General features: G+C 50.6%; 1 protein-coding gene across 1 annotated transcript in view; it reads left to right on the top strand.

The window, feature by feature from the left end:
• LOC146856663 (FIGNL1-interacting regulator of recombination and mitosis-like) overlaps window positions 1-19,083 on the top strand; it is a 1,639,010-nt gene that overhangs the window by 825,482 nt on the left and 794,445 nt on the right. The window contains exon 8 of the mRNA XM_085654838.1: window positions 1,798-1,983. Coding sequence (XP_085510964.1) covers window positions 1,798-1,983 — 186 coding nt within the window. The remainder of the gene's footprint in view (window positions 1-1,797; window positions 1,984-19,083) is intronic.

Here is a 19,083-nt window from a genome sequence, read left to right as displayed (position 1 = left end):
CTCCCTGTCCACCAGCACGCCCATCCACGCATATTGTCCCCCCCATAGGACAGTGACCAGCAGCTCTGCATCCCTGTGCCAACAACCCCTCCAGGGTCGGAGACATAGCCCACTCCACACAGCCCCGCCTCCCCCGCCTCTATCTCTACCTGCGCATCCTCCCCCTTGCCTCGCCTCTGGTGTCCCAGCTCCAACGCAACAAACAGCCGCTGGGGCACAAAAACACCCCCCACCCCACCTCAGTTAAAACACGGCGGCACGCTACAATCACTCTCTATCTCACTCTTTCTATCTCACTAACTCACTTTCACTCTCTCTTTCACTACCTCTCTATCTCACAACATCACTCTATGCTTATATATCACTACCTCACAACATCCCTCTCCCTCACTACCTCACTCTCTATCTACCTCACTCTCTATCTACCTCACTCTCTATCTACCTCACTCTCTATCTACCTCACTCTCTATCTCACTACCTCACTCTCTATCTCACTACCTCACTCTCGCTCTCTACCTCACTCTCGCTCTCTACCTCACTCTCTATTTCAATACCTCACTCTCTCTCTCTATCTCACTACCTCACTCTCTCTCTGCTAATGCAATAGGTATCACATATGCAAAAAAAAAGGCTATTGCCAATAGAAATGACAATGCCATTTATTTAGGGATACAAAAATGATAAAAAAATAATGAGCAATACCAATAGCTCTACCTATAATATTGCCGAGACCATTGCATTGTAAATGCTTGTTTCTTATACCAGTGGTCGCCCGGGTTAGGCTTGCGTTATCGATAAATGTATACACATGAAAATGATGCCTTGGATACCCTTACCTACCCTGCTATACCCCTTCTGTATACCTTGTGAAAATCAATTAAGTATTTAAAAAAAAAAATGCTGCTATTAGATTGGCTTTTCCACGCAACCAATTAACCTACGGACTGATTGTTTGTGCAGTTTTCCTTTGTGCATTTTGGGCTTTGAAATCAGATAGCCAACAACTTTGGAAAGTGGTAGAGATTGGGATGGTCAGTTAAGGAAACGTTATCTTTTGGAACTCCTTGCTTTTTAAAATTTTTCTCCATTTCGACACAGACACATTCATTCTCTCAGAACATTTCCTGCACTTAAATCTTGCATGTTTGGACTGGTTCGTGATTCATGGCTAGGGACAGGGTTTGATGAGCAGAAGAACTCTTGCTCTTTGTGCCGTCTGAAACTTTAAAAGTTTTAGTCTTCTTTTGTGAGGAATTGTTTCTGACGCGTTCTGTATCAGTAGCCAATACCTCTCGTTTCGTAAAGGACAGATATTAAGGAGCAATACCGTATATACCTGCCGAAGACTATGCGAATTGAACAATTAGCGCATTCCCATGTAAGTCATCTAGGTTGGAAGATGTTTTTCAATGTGCTTTTCTTTTGAATTACTGTGTGAAGTGTTACATTACTGCTAGTTTATTTTGCATGTAAAGCTATTAAGGTCGGATGGTTTCTCTCTGCAACATATTTGAGGGCATGTCATAGTATTTCTGATTCGGGGTTTACATCAAATGTTGTGATTTAAATAGCTGTTCATCAATTACCATATTGTTTTGACCTTACAACTGTCAACTGCTTCAAATATCAGCCAGTAGCATCGGGTTTTTTCACTTGCTAATTACAGAGCTAGATTTCAATGTACCGTGTAAACACTAGGTTGCTACTGGCTCACTGTTTATCCTGAAAAGCTTTAGCAGGTAATAGGTCTGAACCATTTTTAACAAACTGTGCATATATTTTACCTGTTTCTTTTAGATTGAATTTATCAGAGAATTTCCTGTCGGAGAGGCTGAAAACATGATTGTATGGCAACATGTTTTCCTTAAGGCTTTTAAATCTGAACACCGGAAGCAAGTGGCAAATGACATGATTAGTGTTGGCATCACTCTGTGCAGAAGGTGGTTGAATGAGCAGTATGGTTATGGAAACGTTGAGCAGCTGGTAAGATGTGCTGATTTTAAAACACTGAGCTTTTTCTTCGAACGCTTAAAATAGGTTTTCCTTATCTTGGATAAAAATATCACAGTGGAAATTAGATTGCGAAGTTAAATGCATCTTAAAAACTGCCATTATCTGTCCCTGAACATGAAGTCCGAACAACACAATAGATCGAATTGTATGGAAGAGTTCCATTGAAAGAAGAAAAATACACGGCTGGCAAAGAAGGTTCATAGACTTAAATATTTGAACATCCTCTAATGCTGACGTTCTGCAGCCCTGCACTCACTGCTGAAAAACAAAACTGAAATATTACGAATTTGAAAAGCCTAGCACCTTCCGTCTTGTAGCCTAAAAGAATAGCTGTTCATTTAAATCTTCTTCCTTTGGGGTCTGTTTCCACTCGTCATTTGACATTGTAGAGTGCAGTTTTTGGGGCCGTAGCACTGGTAAACAACATTCTTATGTGTGCTGTACTGGGCATGAAAAAAGTACTCGGATATCCCATAAACTAGGGTAAAGGTCGACTGCTGGTGAACCGGAAGTGAGGGAAGGGATCGACCTCGAGGCAAGCAAGTTCGCGGAAGGAGGCCGAGCGCAGAGTCCTAGGAGCGCCAGGAGCCGGTACCCAAGAACAGCGTTTCTGAAAGGAGTCTGGTAGCATGTATCTCAGCACATGCCACTCTGCCACTGCTGGTGCCACACCAAGAGACAATAAGCATTTGCAATGCAATCGGTCATGCATTTCCGAGAGTTAGAGCTATAGGCGTTGTAAATGATAATGTCTTTTACCCATGTTATCTGAAAGAAACACGTTAGTTAGATTCCTCACCTTAGAATATCCCCAGGCGTCAGACTGGATCCGGAAGATTTTTCGTCAGCAATACCCCTTGCGCGTCGCTAGACGTCGTCTGCGGCTCCGCGTCCGTCGTCGGCGTCGTGCGCCGAAATGACGTCGTCGGAGTACTTAGACGCCGCCCTCGCGCGCTGACGTCCGTTCTTCTTTTTTCCGCGCCAGTAAGCGCAGATCCGGGAGAGCTACCCCTTTAGTCAATTTTTGACTATTTTTTTTGACTATTTTTGGTCAATTCTCGACTCTGGTGCCGGTAGGATGCCTGGTTTCAAGGCCTGCGACGACTGTCACCGACTGATGTCGGTGACCGATCATCACCGCCGGTGCCTGTACTGCTTGGGCCTCCACCACGACGCGGCGTCATGTTCCGATTGTATGGCCCTGACCTCGAAAGCTAGGCGGGAGCGGTCCCGCAAGCTTCTCGAGCTTCGCCACTCGGCTCCGCGTCGCTCTCGATCCCGGTCCAGGAGGAGGTCCAAGGATCTGTCCCGGAGCCGCACTCGACATCGTCACTCGTCTGGCTTGAAGTCTTCGGGTAAGACGAGGCACTCCAAGAAGTCCAAGAAGCGACACCGCTCTTCGGACTCCCCTCGTCGGTCGCGCGACTCGGCCGAGGGTCCGGGTGGCTCCACCCCGCGGCTCCGCAGGAGCCGTTCAAGTCCCCATACCCGACGGTCCCTGGGACTGACGCGACGCCGGCGGAGGTCAGTGCCTTCCTCTCGGCCATGAGGAGCCTGGCCCCTCCGTCGACGCCCGCTGGCGCGCCTTCGGGCCCCGCGGACTCGACTGGCCGAGCTCGCATGCCGGCGGCTCCGGCCCCGGCGCCGTTGGAGGCTCCGGCCCCGACGCCGCAGGTCCCCGAGGGGCCCGAGCCTGGGCCCCCGTCGACGCCGGTCGACCTCGTTACGCCTCCTCCGCTGGCGCCGACACCGATACCAACCCCGACTCCGGTCGACGTCGATCCCCGGTTCAACCCCTGTCCGGTCCCGACGCCGATACGGCGCCGCCCGACGCCACATCTGACGCCGCTAGAGACACGTATTGTCTATCGACCGGCTCCGATCATTCCTCCTGTTTACCAGGAATCGGATGACGGGGGCGACTGGGAGGGGTCTGATGACCCTATGGCCCTTCAGAGCCAACTTGCACAGGACTGGGCAGATGAACTGGGAGAGGCCAGTGGGTTGGATACCTCTCCGGACACTGGATTCATCTCTCCTCCGACTGTGGCTTCGGAGGAGGGTGCAGCTTTTTCTGTGGTGCTGCGCAAGGCGGCCACGGCCCTTGGGCTTGAGCTGCCTGCCGTGGCTGTGAGGACTAACATCCTCACTGAGGTGCTTCAGTCTGCCGCATGCTCCACTGAGCCTCTGCTGCCATTCAATGAGGCCCTCACTGACGTTCTGCAGGGCACCTGGTCCAAGCCCTCCACAGTCCCTCCTGTGGATAGGAACGTTGCCAGGCGCCACCGCCCTGCTCCGGGCGACCCCAGTTTTCTGTCCCAACACCCCACCCCTGAGAGTCTGGTTATCCAGGCCTCTACCTCCCAATCCTCCTTCCCGTCCTCTCCTCCGGACCCGGATACCAAGAGACTGGAACAGTTTGGTAAGAAGCTGTTCTCTTCGCTCAGTTTGGGCTTGCGGTCTTTGAACACCACCTGTCTCTTGGACCGTTATTCCCACTCTGTGGGATGCGGTGGAGGACGTGCTGCCACTGTGCCCGGAGGAGGCCCGGGCGCGGCTTTCCTCGGCCCTGGCCGATGGGAGAGATGCAGCGCGCCATGCAATCCGATGTGGACTCGACACTATGGACTCGCTGGGTAGGGCGATTTCTACCACGGTGGCGCGTCGACGTCACGCCTGGCTGCAGTCCACGTCCTTTTCAGGGGATGTCCAGAGCACCCTCATGGACATGCCTTTTGATGGCGCTTGCCTTTTTGGTGACAAAGCGGACAGTGCGCTGGCTCGCTTCAAGGACTCCCGGGCTACGGCCAAGTCCTTGGGCCTCTCGGCCCCGCTGCCACAAACTTCCGCTTTTCGCTCCTTTCGTGGCCAAGGAAGGGACACCTCCTCACGTCCGCCTAGCCACCGGCCGCAGAACCAGCCTGCACGCGGTCGCGGACGTGGTTTCCGCTGAGGCGGTACCGGAGGACGACGCGGTCAGTCCACATCCACCCCGGCAACATCCGCCTCAAAGCCTTCCTAGTCCGAGATTTCAGGCCCATTCCACGCCAGTGGGCGGCAGAGTTCGCCATCACCTGCTCCACTGGCGTTCCATCACATCGGACAGGTGGGTGCTGCAAATCGTCTGAAGGGGCTACTCCCTCCCCTTCCACACGACCCCTCCAGCCATGCCACCGCAGCACCACCATATCTCGGGGGATCATTTGAATCTTCTCCACGAGGAAGTTTCGGCCCTCTTGGCCAAGGGGGCCGTCGAGCGCGTTCGAGCCCAGAAGTAGGTCGTGGTTGTTATTCCCACTACTTTCTGGTTCCCAAGAAGGGCAAAGGGGGCCTACGCCCTATCTTGGACCACCGGAACGTCAATGCCTTCCTCCGGAAGGAAAGGTTCAAGATGTTGACTTTGGCTCAGGTTCTAGCTGCCCTAGACCCTGGAGACTGGATGGTAGCGTTGGACTTGCAGGACGCATATTTCCACATCCCCGTCCTGCCGGCCCACCGGCGTTACCTGCGGTTCACGGTGGGTCAGGAGCACTTTCAGTTCACCGTGCTCCCCTTCGGCCTTACCAGTGCCCCTCGGGTGTTCACGAAAGTGATGGCGGTGGTCGCAGCTCATCTGCGCAGATCAGGGGTTCCAGTCTTCCCCTATCTCGACGACTGGTTGTTGAAGGCGGGCTCGCCCCAGGCAGTCGTCTCCCACCTCCAGACTACAGGGGATCTCCTGCATTTGCTGGGGTTTTCCATCAACGTGCCAAAGTCACACCTGAGCCCCTCTCAGAAGCTCCTCTTCATCAGAGCGGTTCTCGATTCGGCGCAGTTCCGGGTCCATCCACGGGAGCAGCGGGTCCGGGATATACAGGCCTTGATTCCCATCTTTCGGCCTCTATCCTGGGTTTCGGTCAGGCTAGTGTTGCGGCTCCTGGGGCTGATGGCCTCCTGCATCCTACTAGTGCATCACGCCAGGCGGTGCATGCGGGCTCTGCAGTGGGACCTGAAGTTTCAGTGGGCCCAGCATCACGGCAACCTGTCCGACCATGTCTTGATCTCAGAGGGCACTGCACAGCAGTTGCAGTGGTGGCTCACGGACCGCGATTGGGTCACGGGCAAGAGCCTCTCCCTACCCCTACCGGAGCATGTCGTAGTGACGGATGCGTCCCTCCTGGGATGGGGTGGCCATATGGGAGAGGCGGAGATCAGAGGTCTCTGGTCTCCGGCGGAGTCTTGCCTCCACATCAACTTGTTGGAGCTGCGAGCGATCCGACTTGCACTGAAAGCCTTCCTTCCCTCTGTCCGGGGAAGTGTCGTGCAGGTGTTCACGGTGGTATTGCAACAAACAGGGCGGGGTGGGGTTGTGGACCCTTTGTCAGGAGGCTCTGCGCCTCTGGACATGGCTGGAACACCAGGGCGTCACCCTGGTGGTTCAACATCTGGCGGGCTCTCCGAGCGCCAGAGCAGACGAACTCAGCCGCCGGTGCTTGATGGATCACGAATAGCGTCTGAACTCCGAGGTGGCGCAAGGTCTCTCTCAGCAGTGGGGAGAGCCTTGGTTAGATCTATTCGCCACCGACGAGAACGCGCAATGTCAGCAGTTCTGCGCGTTGGAATTTCCAAGGCGGCACTCGCTCGGCGACGCTTTTCGTCGCGAGTGGAGTTGCGGTCTGTTGTACGCCTTTCCGCCTATACCACTTCTGCCCAGAGTGCTGAAGAAGATCAAGCGCAACCGGGCCCAAGTCATCTTGGTGGCTCCGGATTGGGCACGAAGGTACTGGTATCCCGAGCTACTCAGTATGTTGACCGATCCTCCGATATGTCTGCCCCTTCGGGAGGATCTTCTGTCGCAGCAGCAGGGGACGGTCCTCCACCCGAACCTGTCCAGCCTCCACCTCCATGCGTGGAGATTGAGCGGCGGCAGTTGATGCCATTTGACTTGCCTCCTGAAGTCTGTGATATCATTCTGGCAGCCAGGCTTCCCTCCACAAAGACGGTATACGCCTGCCGGTGGAACAAATTTGTGGCATGGTGCACAGCAAAGGCTGTGGATCCCCTCTCCGCCCCTCTTTCTGAGGTTCTCCTCTTTCTTCTTTCTTTGGCCCGGCAGGGCTCTGCGTTGGGCACCTTGAAAGGTTATCTTGCTGCTCTCTCTGCCTTCTTACGGCTTCCAGATCAGCCCTCTCTTTTCAAGTCCCCTGTTGTGTCACGCTTTCTTAAAGGCATTACTCACACGTTCCCTCCTGTCCCTTTCGTAATGCCTCAGTGGGACTTGAATCTTGTCTTGACATTCCTGATGTGCGCTCCCTTTGAGCCTCTTCACAATTGTCCTCTTCGTCTTCTAACTCTTAAGACTGCTTTCTTGGTAGCCATCACCTCGGCTAGATGGGTGAGTGAGCTCCAGGCTCTATCGTCCAAGCCTCCTTTTCTATCTGTTCATCCGGACAAGGTTGTCCTTCGGCCTCGTCCTTCCTTTCTACCGAAGGTGGTGACCCCCTTTCATCTTGGGCAATCTGTCACCTTGCCCACCTTCTTTCCGCCTCCGCATCCTTCCAAAGAGGAAGAGCGGCTCCACCGTCTGGACCCAAAACGTGCGCTCTCCTTTTATTTGGACCGCACTAAACAGTTCCGGGTGGACGACCAGCTTTTCGTTGGCTACGTGGGTGCAAAGAAGGGAAAAGCTGTGCACAAATGGACCATCTCCCGGTGGGTCGTTTTGTGTATAAAAATCTGTTATTCCTTGGCAAAAATGGAACCGCCTGTTGGGCTGCACGCCCATTCTACTCGGGCCACAGCGGCTACTACTGCTTTGGGACGGGGAGTCCATTTGCAGGACATCTGTCAGGCGGCGACGTGGGCTTCGCTGCACACGTTTGCCAGGCACTATTGCCTAGACAGCCAAGTCCGGAGGGATGGCTTCTTTGGCCGTTCTGTCCTCCAGGACTTTCTGGTGTGATCTTGGTTCGCAGACCCACCACCGGGGTTGGTATTTCTTGGGTATCTATTCTAAGGTGAGGAATCTAACTAACGTGTTTCTTTCAGATGAACAAGTTACTTACCTTCGGTAACGATGTATCTGTAAGAAACATTAGTTAGTTAGATTCCTCACCGACCCACCCATCCTCCCCGTTCTGCGAACTGACATCTAGGGTTAAGGCTATCCCTTTCAGGGCCCTAGAATTTTTTGGCACCAGTGTCGGTCTCTTGCATGGCTCTGCGTTCCTTGCGCGGAAGGCTATGTACAAGAACTGACGTCAGCGCGCGAGGGCGGCGTCTAAGTACTCCGACGTCATTCCGGCGCACGACGACGGACGCGGAGCCGCAGACGACGCCTAGCGATGCGCAAGGGGTATTGCTGACGAAAATTCTTCCGGATCCAGTCTGACGCCTGGGGATATTCTAAGGTGAGGAATCTAACTAACTAATGTTTCTTACAGATACATCGTTACCGAAGGTAAGTAACTTGTTCTTTTGGTTTGGAGTGGATGTATGTGGTTTCGAGTGGAATTATGTGTTGGACAAGTTACTCAGTGTGAGAAATGGGGGTCTCTAGTTGGCAGAGGTAGGTACCTTTGTTCCAATAGGGACCCTTGCTTCTAGTCAGGGTAAGGGGGATGCACTCCTAAAATATCCCCTGCTCACCCCCTTGGTAGCTTGGCACGAGCAGACAGGCTTATCTCAGAGGCAGTGTGTAAAGCATTTGTGAACACATATAGTAATTCAGTGAAAACACTGCAAATGGACACCACACCAGTTTTGAAAAAATAAGTAATCTTTATCTAAACCAAAACAAGACCAAATGACAAAAATCCACAATACAGTGTCAAAAATATCCTTAAAAATAGGTTCTACTAACAAATAACTCCACCTTGAGTTATTACGATGTCATGACAGTTGAAAATCCCTAAGAACGGCGCGAGGTGTGCGGTGTAGGACCCGGAGTCAAGCAGACCCACAAAGAACAGTACCTTGGAATTGATGAAAGCAAAGACGGTGCATGGTGTTGGGGATGTGATGCTTCGTTGGCGCCTGCAGCGTCGGTTCCTTACAACTCCAGGGGAAGTGTGGCCTCTGTTCCTTACTGCAGCGCAGGGGAGGTGAGACGTCGGTTTCTTACTGTGTCGGCGAGGTGACGTCATGGATGGTGGGGAGGCGTCGGTTCCTTACGACCGTGCAATGTCGAGGGATTCGGGAGTCACCCACGTTGAGGATCGACTCCGCGTTGATGAAGCACCGGCATTGATGAAGTCGGGGCTGCAGTGCGAGTCTGTTAGGTTCGTCGTGCATGTCACGAGCAGTGTCCTCTGCTCAGGTGCAGGCAGCGGCCTCGATGACAGCTTCGGAGTCGATGCAGCACGGCGTCAGCAGGCGTTGGGCCTACGGTGCAAGTTGGGGCGGTGCATCGTGCTCTTCACGAGCGGTGCCCACGGCTTCAGTGCGGGTCACAGCATTGCTCGCCTGCGTTGGTGTTGCAGTTTCCTTCTGTAGCAGCTGAAACAGCAGTTCCAGATGCAGAGAGACAGAAGGAATGAAGTCTTTGTGTCTCTGAGACATCAGTACAGGAGGCAAGCTCAGTTTCAAGCCCTTGGAGATCTTTTCTTCAAGCAGGTCACAAAGCAAACAGAAAAGTCCTTTTTAGGTCTCGCCTATGTAGTGCGTATGCGCTGCATAGGAAAAAGACCTTTAGCCAGCAGCACAGCTTTGCGGATAAAAACGTGCACGCGTTGCATTGCTTCCACTGGCAACGTGTGCACGTCTGGCAATTCCCTTGCGGGAGCGAGCTTTCAAACCAATTACAAACATATGGTTCCTGCTCGCTCCCGCAAGGGAAACAGGCACAGGCCCCCTCCTCTCTCCCCTCCCCCTGCTGGCTCCTTTCAGCGCGAGGCACGCACGCTTGTTAAATATGCAAACCTTTATTTCTCCCGCAAATCTATCTTGCTTGCTTTCGTTTTTGAAAATAATGAAGGTTCAACGTTATCTTGAATGCGCTCTGACGTTGTGACTTCACTTCCCTGAACCGGAAATTGTCTCACAAATACGTGACAAAAAGGGAAGCAAATCAGGCAGTGAAGGAAACTATAAGCGTTGCATATTTTCTATACGAGCACAAATGCGATGTAAAAATAAATGTCAATAAGTAAAAGCACCAAATCAAACAAATTCGGACTACTCTGTACAAACTAAAAGACCCAATATACTTCACACACAAAATAACCCAGATGAATACTCGAAATTAAACAAGATGTTAACTGGAAAAAAAGTTACGCTCAGAATTTCTGTGTGGTCATTGTACACCACACTCTGTCTGTTTTGGAGGCACCTGGTTCAAATTTGTGCATTTGGCGGCAGACGTGTGCTGTGTCTCACGCCACTATAGCCAATAGTTTCCTGTTGAACGAACCGCCTGCCTCTACGTCCCTCCCCAGTCACTCCTACCTCACCTTCTGCAGCCAGGGAGCCCAGCAAGCGGCTGACGCAGGGGATGTCTGCACACTGTCACCGGGCGCAAGTATTTGACAGTCACAACTAGCTATAAATAGGTCTATGGGTTTTGTATACGAGATACCCGCTCGCCTTAATCTTAAGCGTAGGATCTGGCAAGTTTCACGCAGGGGGGAACTGTAAACACTATCGAAACCTTATTGTGAGGGATTTTGTCAAATTAAGTCCGCCGCTCCAAGTAAGTCATTAATAATAACACTGCACGGGTAAACAGTGCTCGCAATCATCTCTGCTTCTCGTACTTGAGGCTGACTGAATGGCACAGCTGTTTCTGCGCCGGGTATGTGTCTTGTTTCAACGAGGAGGAAGCAGGAGTAACCAGAAGCACGGTTCGGCTTTTAGAAAAACAGGGACACCCACATTGCGACAATGGCCGAGCAATCACCCCGCAACATGGCAGTAGGAGAGTAGGATCTGCACTTATGTTGCCCACACTTTATTCTGATGTTTACACTGGTTTCTGGCTATAGTCTGGCTGGGTCCCTGCTAATCAGGGCCCCAGTCTCTCTGTTCTCTCTAAACAACTTGGTGTGCATATTAGATGCACTAGTGATTTGATACTGTGGTACCTTATGAGCCCCTAGTATATGGTACCTTAGGTACCAAGGGCATAGGTACTTCACAGGCCTACCAGGGGCTGAACCATGTATTATGCCACCCCTGGGAAGCAGACTAAATCTGACACCACAGGCCTGCTACTGCAGCCTGGGTGAGGTAGTGTTAGCACTCCTCACTGAGGTATAGGTTCCCTATATCTCACCTTACACACACATATACGGCTATCAGTCACCCCCTAACGCAGGCCCTATCAATCCTGAGGGCAGAGTGCTTTGTTTTCCATGTGAGAGGGGGTGCCTCTGCCTGAGCAGGGCCCCTCTGCAGCCCTCAGAGTCTATTCTCTGTGGCCGTTTGTGGATGCGGTTAAACCATATACTCTTAAGTGCATTATAACCTAGCGGTAAATGCTAACTTTGGGATTGCTGCATCAAAACATGTCGTGTTTGGTGTCAAACGCCTTGGAATCATACCCCCACACCAGTAACTGGTGTAGGAGTATGCTCCCACCCTTCTAGAGGGGAAGACATGTACCTACTGTGGAAACACGGTAGAAATCTGAAAGAGCCTGGCATCACAAAATGGATGCCACCAGCACAGACACTGGGCTGCCCTCCTGCTGCTGACTGAAACTCGCAGTGGAGGAGGCCCAACAATAGGCATCCTGTCACAGGGAGGTGTCACCACCTTCCAGACAGGATTTAGTGTATTGGGGCTGTGTGGGTGCACTCCTAGGGTGCTTTGAAGTCCTGCACTGGGGGAGCAGTAGGCTCCTCTGTGCATATGCCAGCTCAAACCGGTTCAGGGGCTACCTGCCCCTGCTCTGGCGCGAAACTGGACAAAGGGAAGTGGGTGTAACCACCCTCTCCCCTGATCCTCCCAGAGGAGTGGTCATAGAGCTAGTCCCTCCCTTTCCTTTAGTATAAGATAGGGAAACCTTGCCATTGCAAACTAGATATCCCTGGACGACGCTCTACAAGAAGAATCCTGGACCTTCGACGTTCCACTACCTTTGGAAGACTGAAGAATCTCCCTTGGAGTCGAGGAGTGACTCCCCTGCTTGGCAGGCTCCAAATCTTTGAATAAACGGTCGCAAACTTTCCCGCTCCTGCAGGAGTCCGAAGTCCCTGCAGCCCCGGAAGTGGATTTCCTGACTTCTCGACGGCCATTGTGAGTCCCCAGCAAACCTGAGGCGAGTGGACCCCACGAGCGAGGAGGAACAGCAATACCCGGGTACCGTTCACTATTGTCGAGTGCAACCCCTTCACGAAGTTCTATGAACTTGTGCATTGGACCACGTGTGGTCCAAGCCTCCCGCAGGATTTACCTTGAAAATCAGAGGCCTACCTCGTCCCGAGTGACCGTGGGCTCCTGTGAAGTGAATCCTCACAAGACGTCTTCGCGATCCCTTGCCGGTTGACTTGTGGGTCCCCTGAAGACTTTCTAATCGAACCAAAGGGCTCCCCTGGTTGCTCCAGGCCTGCCCTGACTTACCCTTGCTGGGTGAGTCCCTCAGACCTTGCTGGTCTGCACCGCTGACTTTCTTCACAGTCCACGAGACTTGCTGTTGCCAAGGCTTGTTGGCTCCAATCCGGTTGCCGACACCTCAGTAAGCTGCAGACTTTGTGGGACACTCCGAATCCAGCTCCTGGTCGTCCTCGACGCCTCCTGGACCTCGTGGCTGAAGAGTCAAGACACCCGTGAATTACCTGAAATCACCCGACTACCGTGGGCATCCGTCTTCCTGGCCCCGGGTCACTGGCAAGTGACTGTGAACACTGTCCCTTCTGCTTTCAGGTCTTCCTTCTTCTGAATCCAGCCTTGGATTCCACCAGACACTTCTCCAGTCTTCACAAGCAGCAAATCTTCTTCGGCTTCCATTGAAAACGACGCCACAACCCGACACCAAAAGACACCTAGCTTCCCTGGGTGAGGTAACTCGTGCACTCCGGTGCTCCTGTGGGTGTTGTCCATCGAAGTAGTTACCTTGTAAGTGGCTTGCTTGTAGACTCTCCCGAAGTACCCTAAAACTTTAAAAATCCAACTGCGACTTGCTTCATTGAAATCAATAGGGAACCCGCGGCTGTGTTCTCACGCTGCACGCGTCTCCCGTGGGTCCTTTACTTACCTGCCTTGGGTGGATTAGTGAGGCCCCAGCGATTCTAAAGGCCCTAGGCCTTGTCCCCTTGCAAGTCGACATTCCTAAACCTCTTTTTCAGTATATGGTCTGGTACACCCCTAGGGCCCCAGCCATACAAGTGCTTAACTTGTTGTGAAACGTCGATTTGTGCATATGTTCCTGGATTCTAATCTCATAAAGAGATATTTGATATATATACCTGTGTGGTGTCAGTTCATTTAGTAATTCAAGAGATTATAAGGTAAAACAAGCTGCTTTACATTCCTCTAAAGACTTAGCCTGAAGGCTTCTCTCTACAGCTACCACTAGGATAGCTTTCTTTAAAAGGTTGTCTTAAACCTATCTACCATAAGAGTCGAATTGTACTGGTGCAAGGTGGCCACTTTAACTAGTGAACAGCATATACCAAGCCAACTTCTCACAGTAAGGATGGGAGGGATCAAATTGGGGTAGCTAGGGATACATTATACGGGAGGAGCACACAGTCTAAAGTCCAAGCTACATGTGGGATAAAAATTAAGGCAGGTAGATATAATGTACAAAAAAGCCACATTATACAGGAGGAGCACGCCGTCTGAGGTCCAAGCTACTACATGTGGGATAAAAATTAAAGCAGGTAGGTATATTATACAAGAAGGCAGGCAGTCTCCTTTGATTCCCAGATGTGATCTAAAGTTCTGGGCCCCAATATTTATATCACAAAATCCTTTGTTCTCTGAAGGCAGAGAGTGTCTGTACCCAGCCCAAACCAATTCTGTCCTCACTGGTGCAACTTCTTGGCAGGAGGTGGAGACAGCATTGTTGAAGGCAAACCAGGCCCATTCAGGTGAAAAGGAAATCTTCTCCCGCTACTAAAAAGGCAGCCCAGGTCTATTCAGCCCAGCCCTGACTCGTCAGACTTCTGGAGACATTGCCCCTCTCCAGCCCCTGTCATCCAAAAGCCAAACCTAGCAGAGGCACACTGGATGGTTAGGCAAGAAAATACCTACTTTCTAAAAGTGGTGTTTTCGAACACGGAATGTAAAAATCACCCTCACTAAAAGATGCACTTTAACATTCTGAGCTCAGGCATACTAAACTTTATTTTTCCATCTTGTTCCCAGGGTCAGTTTTGTTTATAAGATGTTATAAACAAACTCCCCATTCTGTCCTAGGGGAACAGATAGCCCTGCCATAATGAAAAACGAAATTGCCAGTATTTCACTATCAGGACATGCCACACACATCAGGGCATGTCCAACTTTTCACCTACAATGCACCCTGCCCACAAGGGTCCTTGGGCCTACTTTAGGTGTGACTAATATGTAGAAAAGGGAAGGTTTAGGGACTGAAAAGTGTGTGCACTTGCTAAGTCAATCAATCAATCAATTAAAACTTTATTCGGATACAAAATTTGTAACCATAAAAGTATACAAGAATTAAAAACAAAGTTTTGAGATTAAAAATATTCAAGTAAATCATGAAAAAGTTAATATGCATTGATTGTAAATACAACAAGTATATAACACATAATTACTTTTAATTCATTACAATCTGGCGAATTAAGAAAGGTCATAGTTTTCACGATATTTAACGCAAGCTTTTAGAAAACTGGATATTAAAAAGATGCTATGCTCAGTGTCCAAACGTTGTAATGCAAGAAGGGCCGGACGACACTGGCGTAAACCTATGACTTTTAGTAAAGGTAAAATCCACTTATGACGTGGAAAATCATAATAACTACAAAATAGGACTACATGCAATAATGATTGTTCAGATTGGCCATCACAGGGACACGGAATTAATTTTCTGGACCAATCTTTTGTCTTCGGGAAGGTAATCAACCGATAGAAAGTGTTAAACCGGAATCGTGTTAAAAGATATTTTTCATAATGGGTGGCACTGGTTAGTAAATATGGCTGAATTCCTAATGAGACTTGTACAGCGGCAAGATGGAGATTTGTGGGCTTTGAGATCTCTGATGTTAGGCGCAGCTCACGTAGATGAGATAAGCACGCGGTTTTCAAATTTTTGCGTGAAATGTCCGCTGAAGACTCAGGAAGTATGAAAAGAGATTCCAGGTTTACATCTTTCAGAAATTTATAAACATACAGCAGCCACGAGATATTTTTCCAACCTTCTAAGGTGAGACAGTCCGAGATGAGCTGCCGAGTCAGTTTGCATTCTGGAGTAACCCAAAGACGATGCCATAAAAGAATTGGTTGGATTGCAATAAGATCTGAAATGTAATCTTCCCCCAACTCCATGTGGCAACCGTAAATTGGTGAACTTTTGGGGGCGGCCAAAAGGTACCGCAAGAAAGCATTTTCTATTTTTTGGATAGGTTCCGTGTCGATGTAACCCCAGACCCCTGCCCCATACATTGCCACTGGACGGCACTTGGCCCCATAAATCTGAATCAACTCCCGGGAAGGGCGCTGGCCTAGTTTTTGTGCGAATGTGACCAAAGCTGTTGTAGTCCTGAGGAGCCCCAACTTTCTGGCCTGGAGGGAGGGACCCCAACTAGAGGTATTGTCTATCAGAATACCTAAGTAGGGGTATGCAGTAACAGTCTCCAGGGTGGTATTGTTTATCTGGATACAGCCGGAATGTCTAAGGCGTTTCCCCATGTGCATGGCAAACGTTTTCTTTATGTTTACTTTTAAGTCGAGGGCTGCCATGAAGTCACAATATCTATCGAGGAGAAGTTGGAGTTGGCGTGGGGTCCTGGCCATGATCACCGCGTCATCCGCGTAAAGCAACGCGGGTATTGAACGGTGACCAATCGCTGGTAGGTCCTGGCTTCCTGCCAACATCGCAGCTTCTAAACCGTTTGTATATAGATTAAAAAGAAAGGGGGCCAAAACGCATCCCTGTCTGACACCCTTAAGTACTGGAAATGATGCTGTGACTTCCCCCCCCCCAGACCGTACCGTACTTTAGCTGAGGCCCCTGAATAGAGATTCCGAATAAAATTCACCAGAAGAGGATCTGTCCCCATAGCCAAAAGGAGTTTCCATAACTTACTATGGGAAACGCAATCGAATGCCGCCGATAAGTCGACGTATGCTAAATGCAACCTCCCCTTTTTAGCCCCAACGTATTTACCTATCAGTAGGGAAAGGTTTAGTGCCTGCTCCACTGTCCCAAGTCCCTCTCGAAAGCCGTACTGTAGGTCGGAAACCACTTGATTGCTTTCAGCCCAATCCTGGAGTCTTTTAAGAAGCAGCCGACCCATCACCTTGCCGGTAGAATCCAAGAGGGAAATGGGTCGGTAACAGGCAGGACTATTACGGTCGCCCTTCTTAAAGATAGGAAGAAAAATAGAAGTTGTCCAGGACTCTGGTGGGCCGATTTTAGTGGCTGCTTCGAAGACCCTGGTGAGAATTGGGGACCATAGTTCTAAGTTGTTTTTGAATAGGTCCACAGGGACCCCATCAGGACCTGGGGCTTTGCCACATTTAGAGGCCTGCAACGCCATAAGTACCTCATCATGGCCAAAATGAAGGTTAGAATTAGGGGTGGGAGGAGACCTACTGTAGTTTTGGGTAAGCCGTATCCCTGCACTATCTGGGGGGGGCTCTGGCATAGTATCATCCGAGAGACCAAAGATCCTTGAGAAATGGTCAACCCATGCTGCCTCACCCACTGCTACCTCGATCCTTGGGGTCTCTTGTTGATCAGTCAAAAAGGGAGTTCTAACTATTTTCCAGAAAGTGGCCGAGTCCTTAAGAGAGCTACTCTGATGCAGCTTGGCCCATAATTCCTTCTTGATATCAACCTTGCAGGATTTTAGTGCTTGCTTATAACATTTTCTCAATCTTCTCACTTCCTCGCTATCCCTGACAGTTTTAGTAAGAGCTTTCTTCAATAGTTGATGTGAGCGCCTTGTTGCAGAATTAAACCAACCCTTTTTTGTTTGATTTGTGCCCGTCGTTTTACGGAACAGCTCTCTCTTGGCATGTCCTACCTTTCACATACAATACACCCTGCCCATAGGTGTACCTTGGTCCTGCCTTAGGAGTGACTAATATGTAGAAAAGGGAAGGTTTAGGAACTGGCAAGTGGGTGTACTTGCTAAGTCAACATGGCGGTCCCAGAATGCACACAGGCTCTGCAATGGCAGGCCTGAGTCACATTTTACAAGTTGCTTCTGTGGGTGGCACAATCAGTGCTGCAAGCTCACCAGCAGTGTAGGAGAGTAGGGTCTGCTTTCTATGTTCACCCCCACTTTTTGCTTTTGCTTTACTGGTTTTCGACTTAGATGTGGCTGTGGGCCTGCTAATCAGACCCACAGCCCTGCTGTTCTCTCTCTAAATTGATACTATGTACTTTAGGTGCATAACCCATTTGGATAGGATCACCTTATTGGCCCCTGTACAGTGTACCCTAGGTACCCAGGGCATAGGTGTACCCTAGGCCTACCAGGGGCTGCAGCATGTATTATGCCACCCCTGGCCTGGCCTTCCATTTTGACACAACTGGCTGATCACTCAGCTGGGGCGAGGTCGTGTAATCACCCCTTGCTTAGGTGTAGTATTCCTATACCTAACTTACATATAGACACATGTGTACCTATCAGCCACTCCTATGGCAGGCCTTAACAATCCTGGAGGCAGAGTGCTTGGTAACATGTGAGATGGTGCTCTAGCATGAGCTGAGCCTGTCTGCAGCTTTCGGAACCATGTCCTTATAGCTGTTCTATGATATAGCCTACCATATACTCTTAAAGTGCCTTATAATCTTAAACGGTTATGGTAACTATGGTTTGGCTTTATCGAAACATGTCGTGTAAGGTGTCTAACACTGTGGAATAATACCCCCATACCATTTCTGGACATGAGGATATTATTCCCCCCTTCTAGAGGGAAAGACATGTTGAAATCATACTTTACTGTTAGCCTCTGACCAAAGCCTCAGCATCACAAAATGGATGCTGCTGCCACGACACAAGTCTGACCTCCTGCTGCTGGGAGTGATCCCAGCCAGGGAGGCCTGGACAATAGGTTTCCTGCTTGGGGAGGTGCTAGCACCCCCCCAGACAGCCTTTAGTGTATTGGAGCAGGGTGGGCTGAAAGGAATGAGACATGCCTGGGGCACACAAGGTGTTCCTTGCATAGTCCAGTTCAAACCGGCGCTGGGGCACTCCAGCCCCAGCTCTGGCGCGAAACTGGACAAAGGGAAGTGGGTGTAACCACCCCCTCCCAGGTCCCACCCATAAGGCGTGACCTAGCAGGTATCCCAGCCCCCCAGATTAGTATAAGAGTGGGAGTTGGGCCTCAAGACTTTAGATTATCCTGAACCTGCAACTTGAACAGAAACTCTGGACCTTCGACATTCGACGAAAGAAGAAGACTGAAGAATCTCCCTTGTGGCCAAGGAGTGGCTACCCTGTGCAAACAGGCACCATCAAGAGACTACCCTTTGCTTTGCTAAAGTTCTACGAGGGACCGACTGCAGAGCCCGACGAGAGCCTTGACTTCCAGACTTCTCCGACCCTGATCCACATCCACAGCAGAGCTGAGATCCGTGGAGGCGACGAGAGACGTGGGACCGGCTACCTGGGAAAAGTGGCTAGTATCTTCAAGCGCAGCTTCTGAGGCACCCTCGAAGTTGTGCACCGGGGATTGAGAAGCCCCACCCCCAAGCACCATCTGCACCGAAGACCAGCCCCCCACACTCCACGAGTCCTGCGTGGGGCCCTTCTGCATTTTCCTGCTTGCCGCGTCTGTCCGGTTGCTTGCCCGCTGGCTAGTGGCCTTTGTGACGACGCAACCTGTAATCTTCAGCGCTGGTTTGGCTCCTCCAGACTGGCTCCTGCTTCTTTGAAAAAGAGAAGCACCCCAGACCTTCCTGGTCTGCACCAGAAGCAAGTCCTCTGTTCTTCGTGGGTTCCACTTGCCAAG

Source organism: Triturus cristatus, chromosome 4_1 (genome assembly GCF_964204655.1).
Source record: "Triturus cristatus chromosome 4_1, aTriCri1.1, whole genome shotgun sequence".
NCBI classification, from domain to species: Eukaryota; Metazoa; Chordata; class Amphibia; order Caudata; family Salamandridae; genus Triturus; species Triturus cristatus.
The sequence above is the reverse complement of the archived record's forward strand: the minus strand, read 5'-3'. Positions and strand labels throughout refer to the sequence as shown.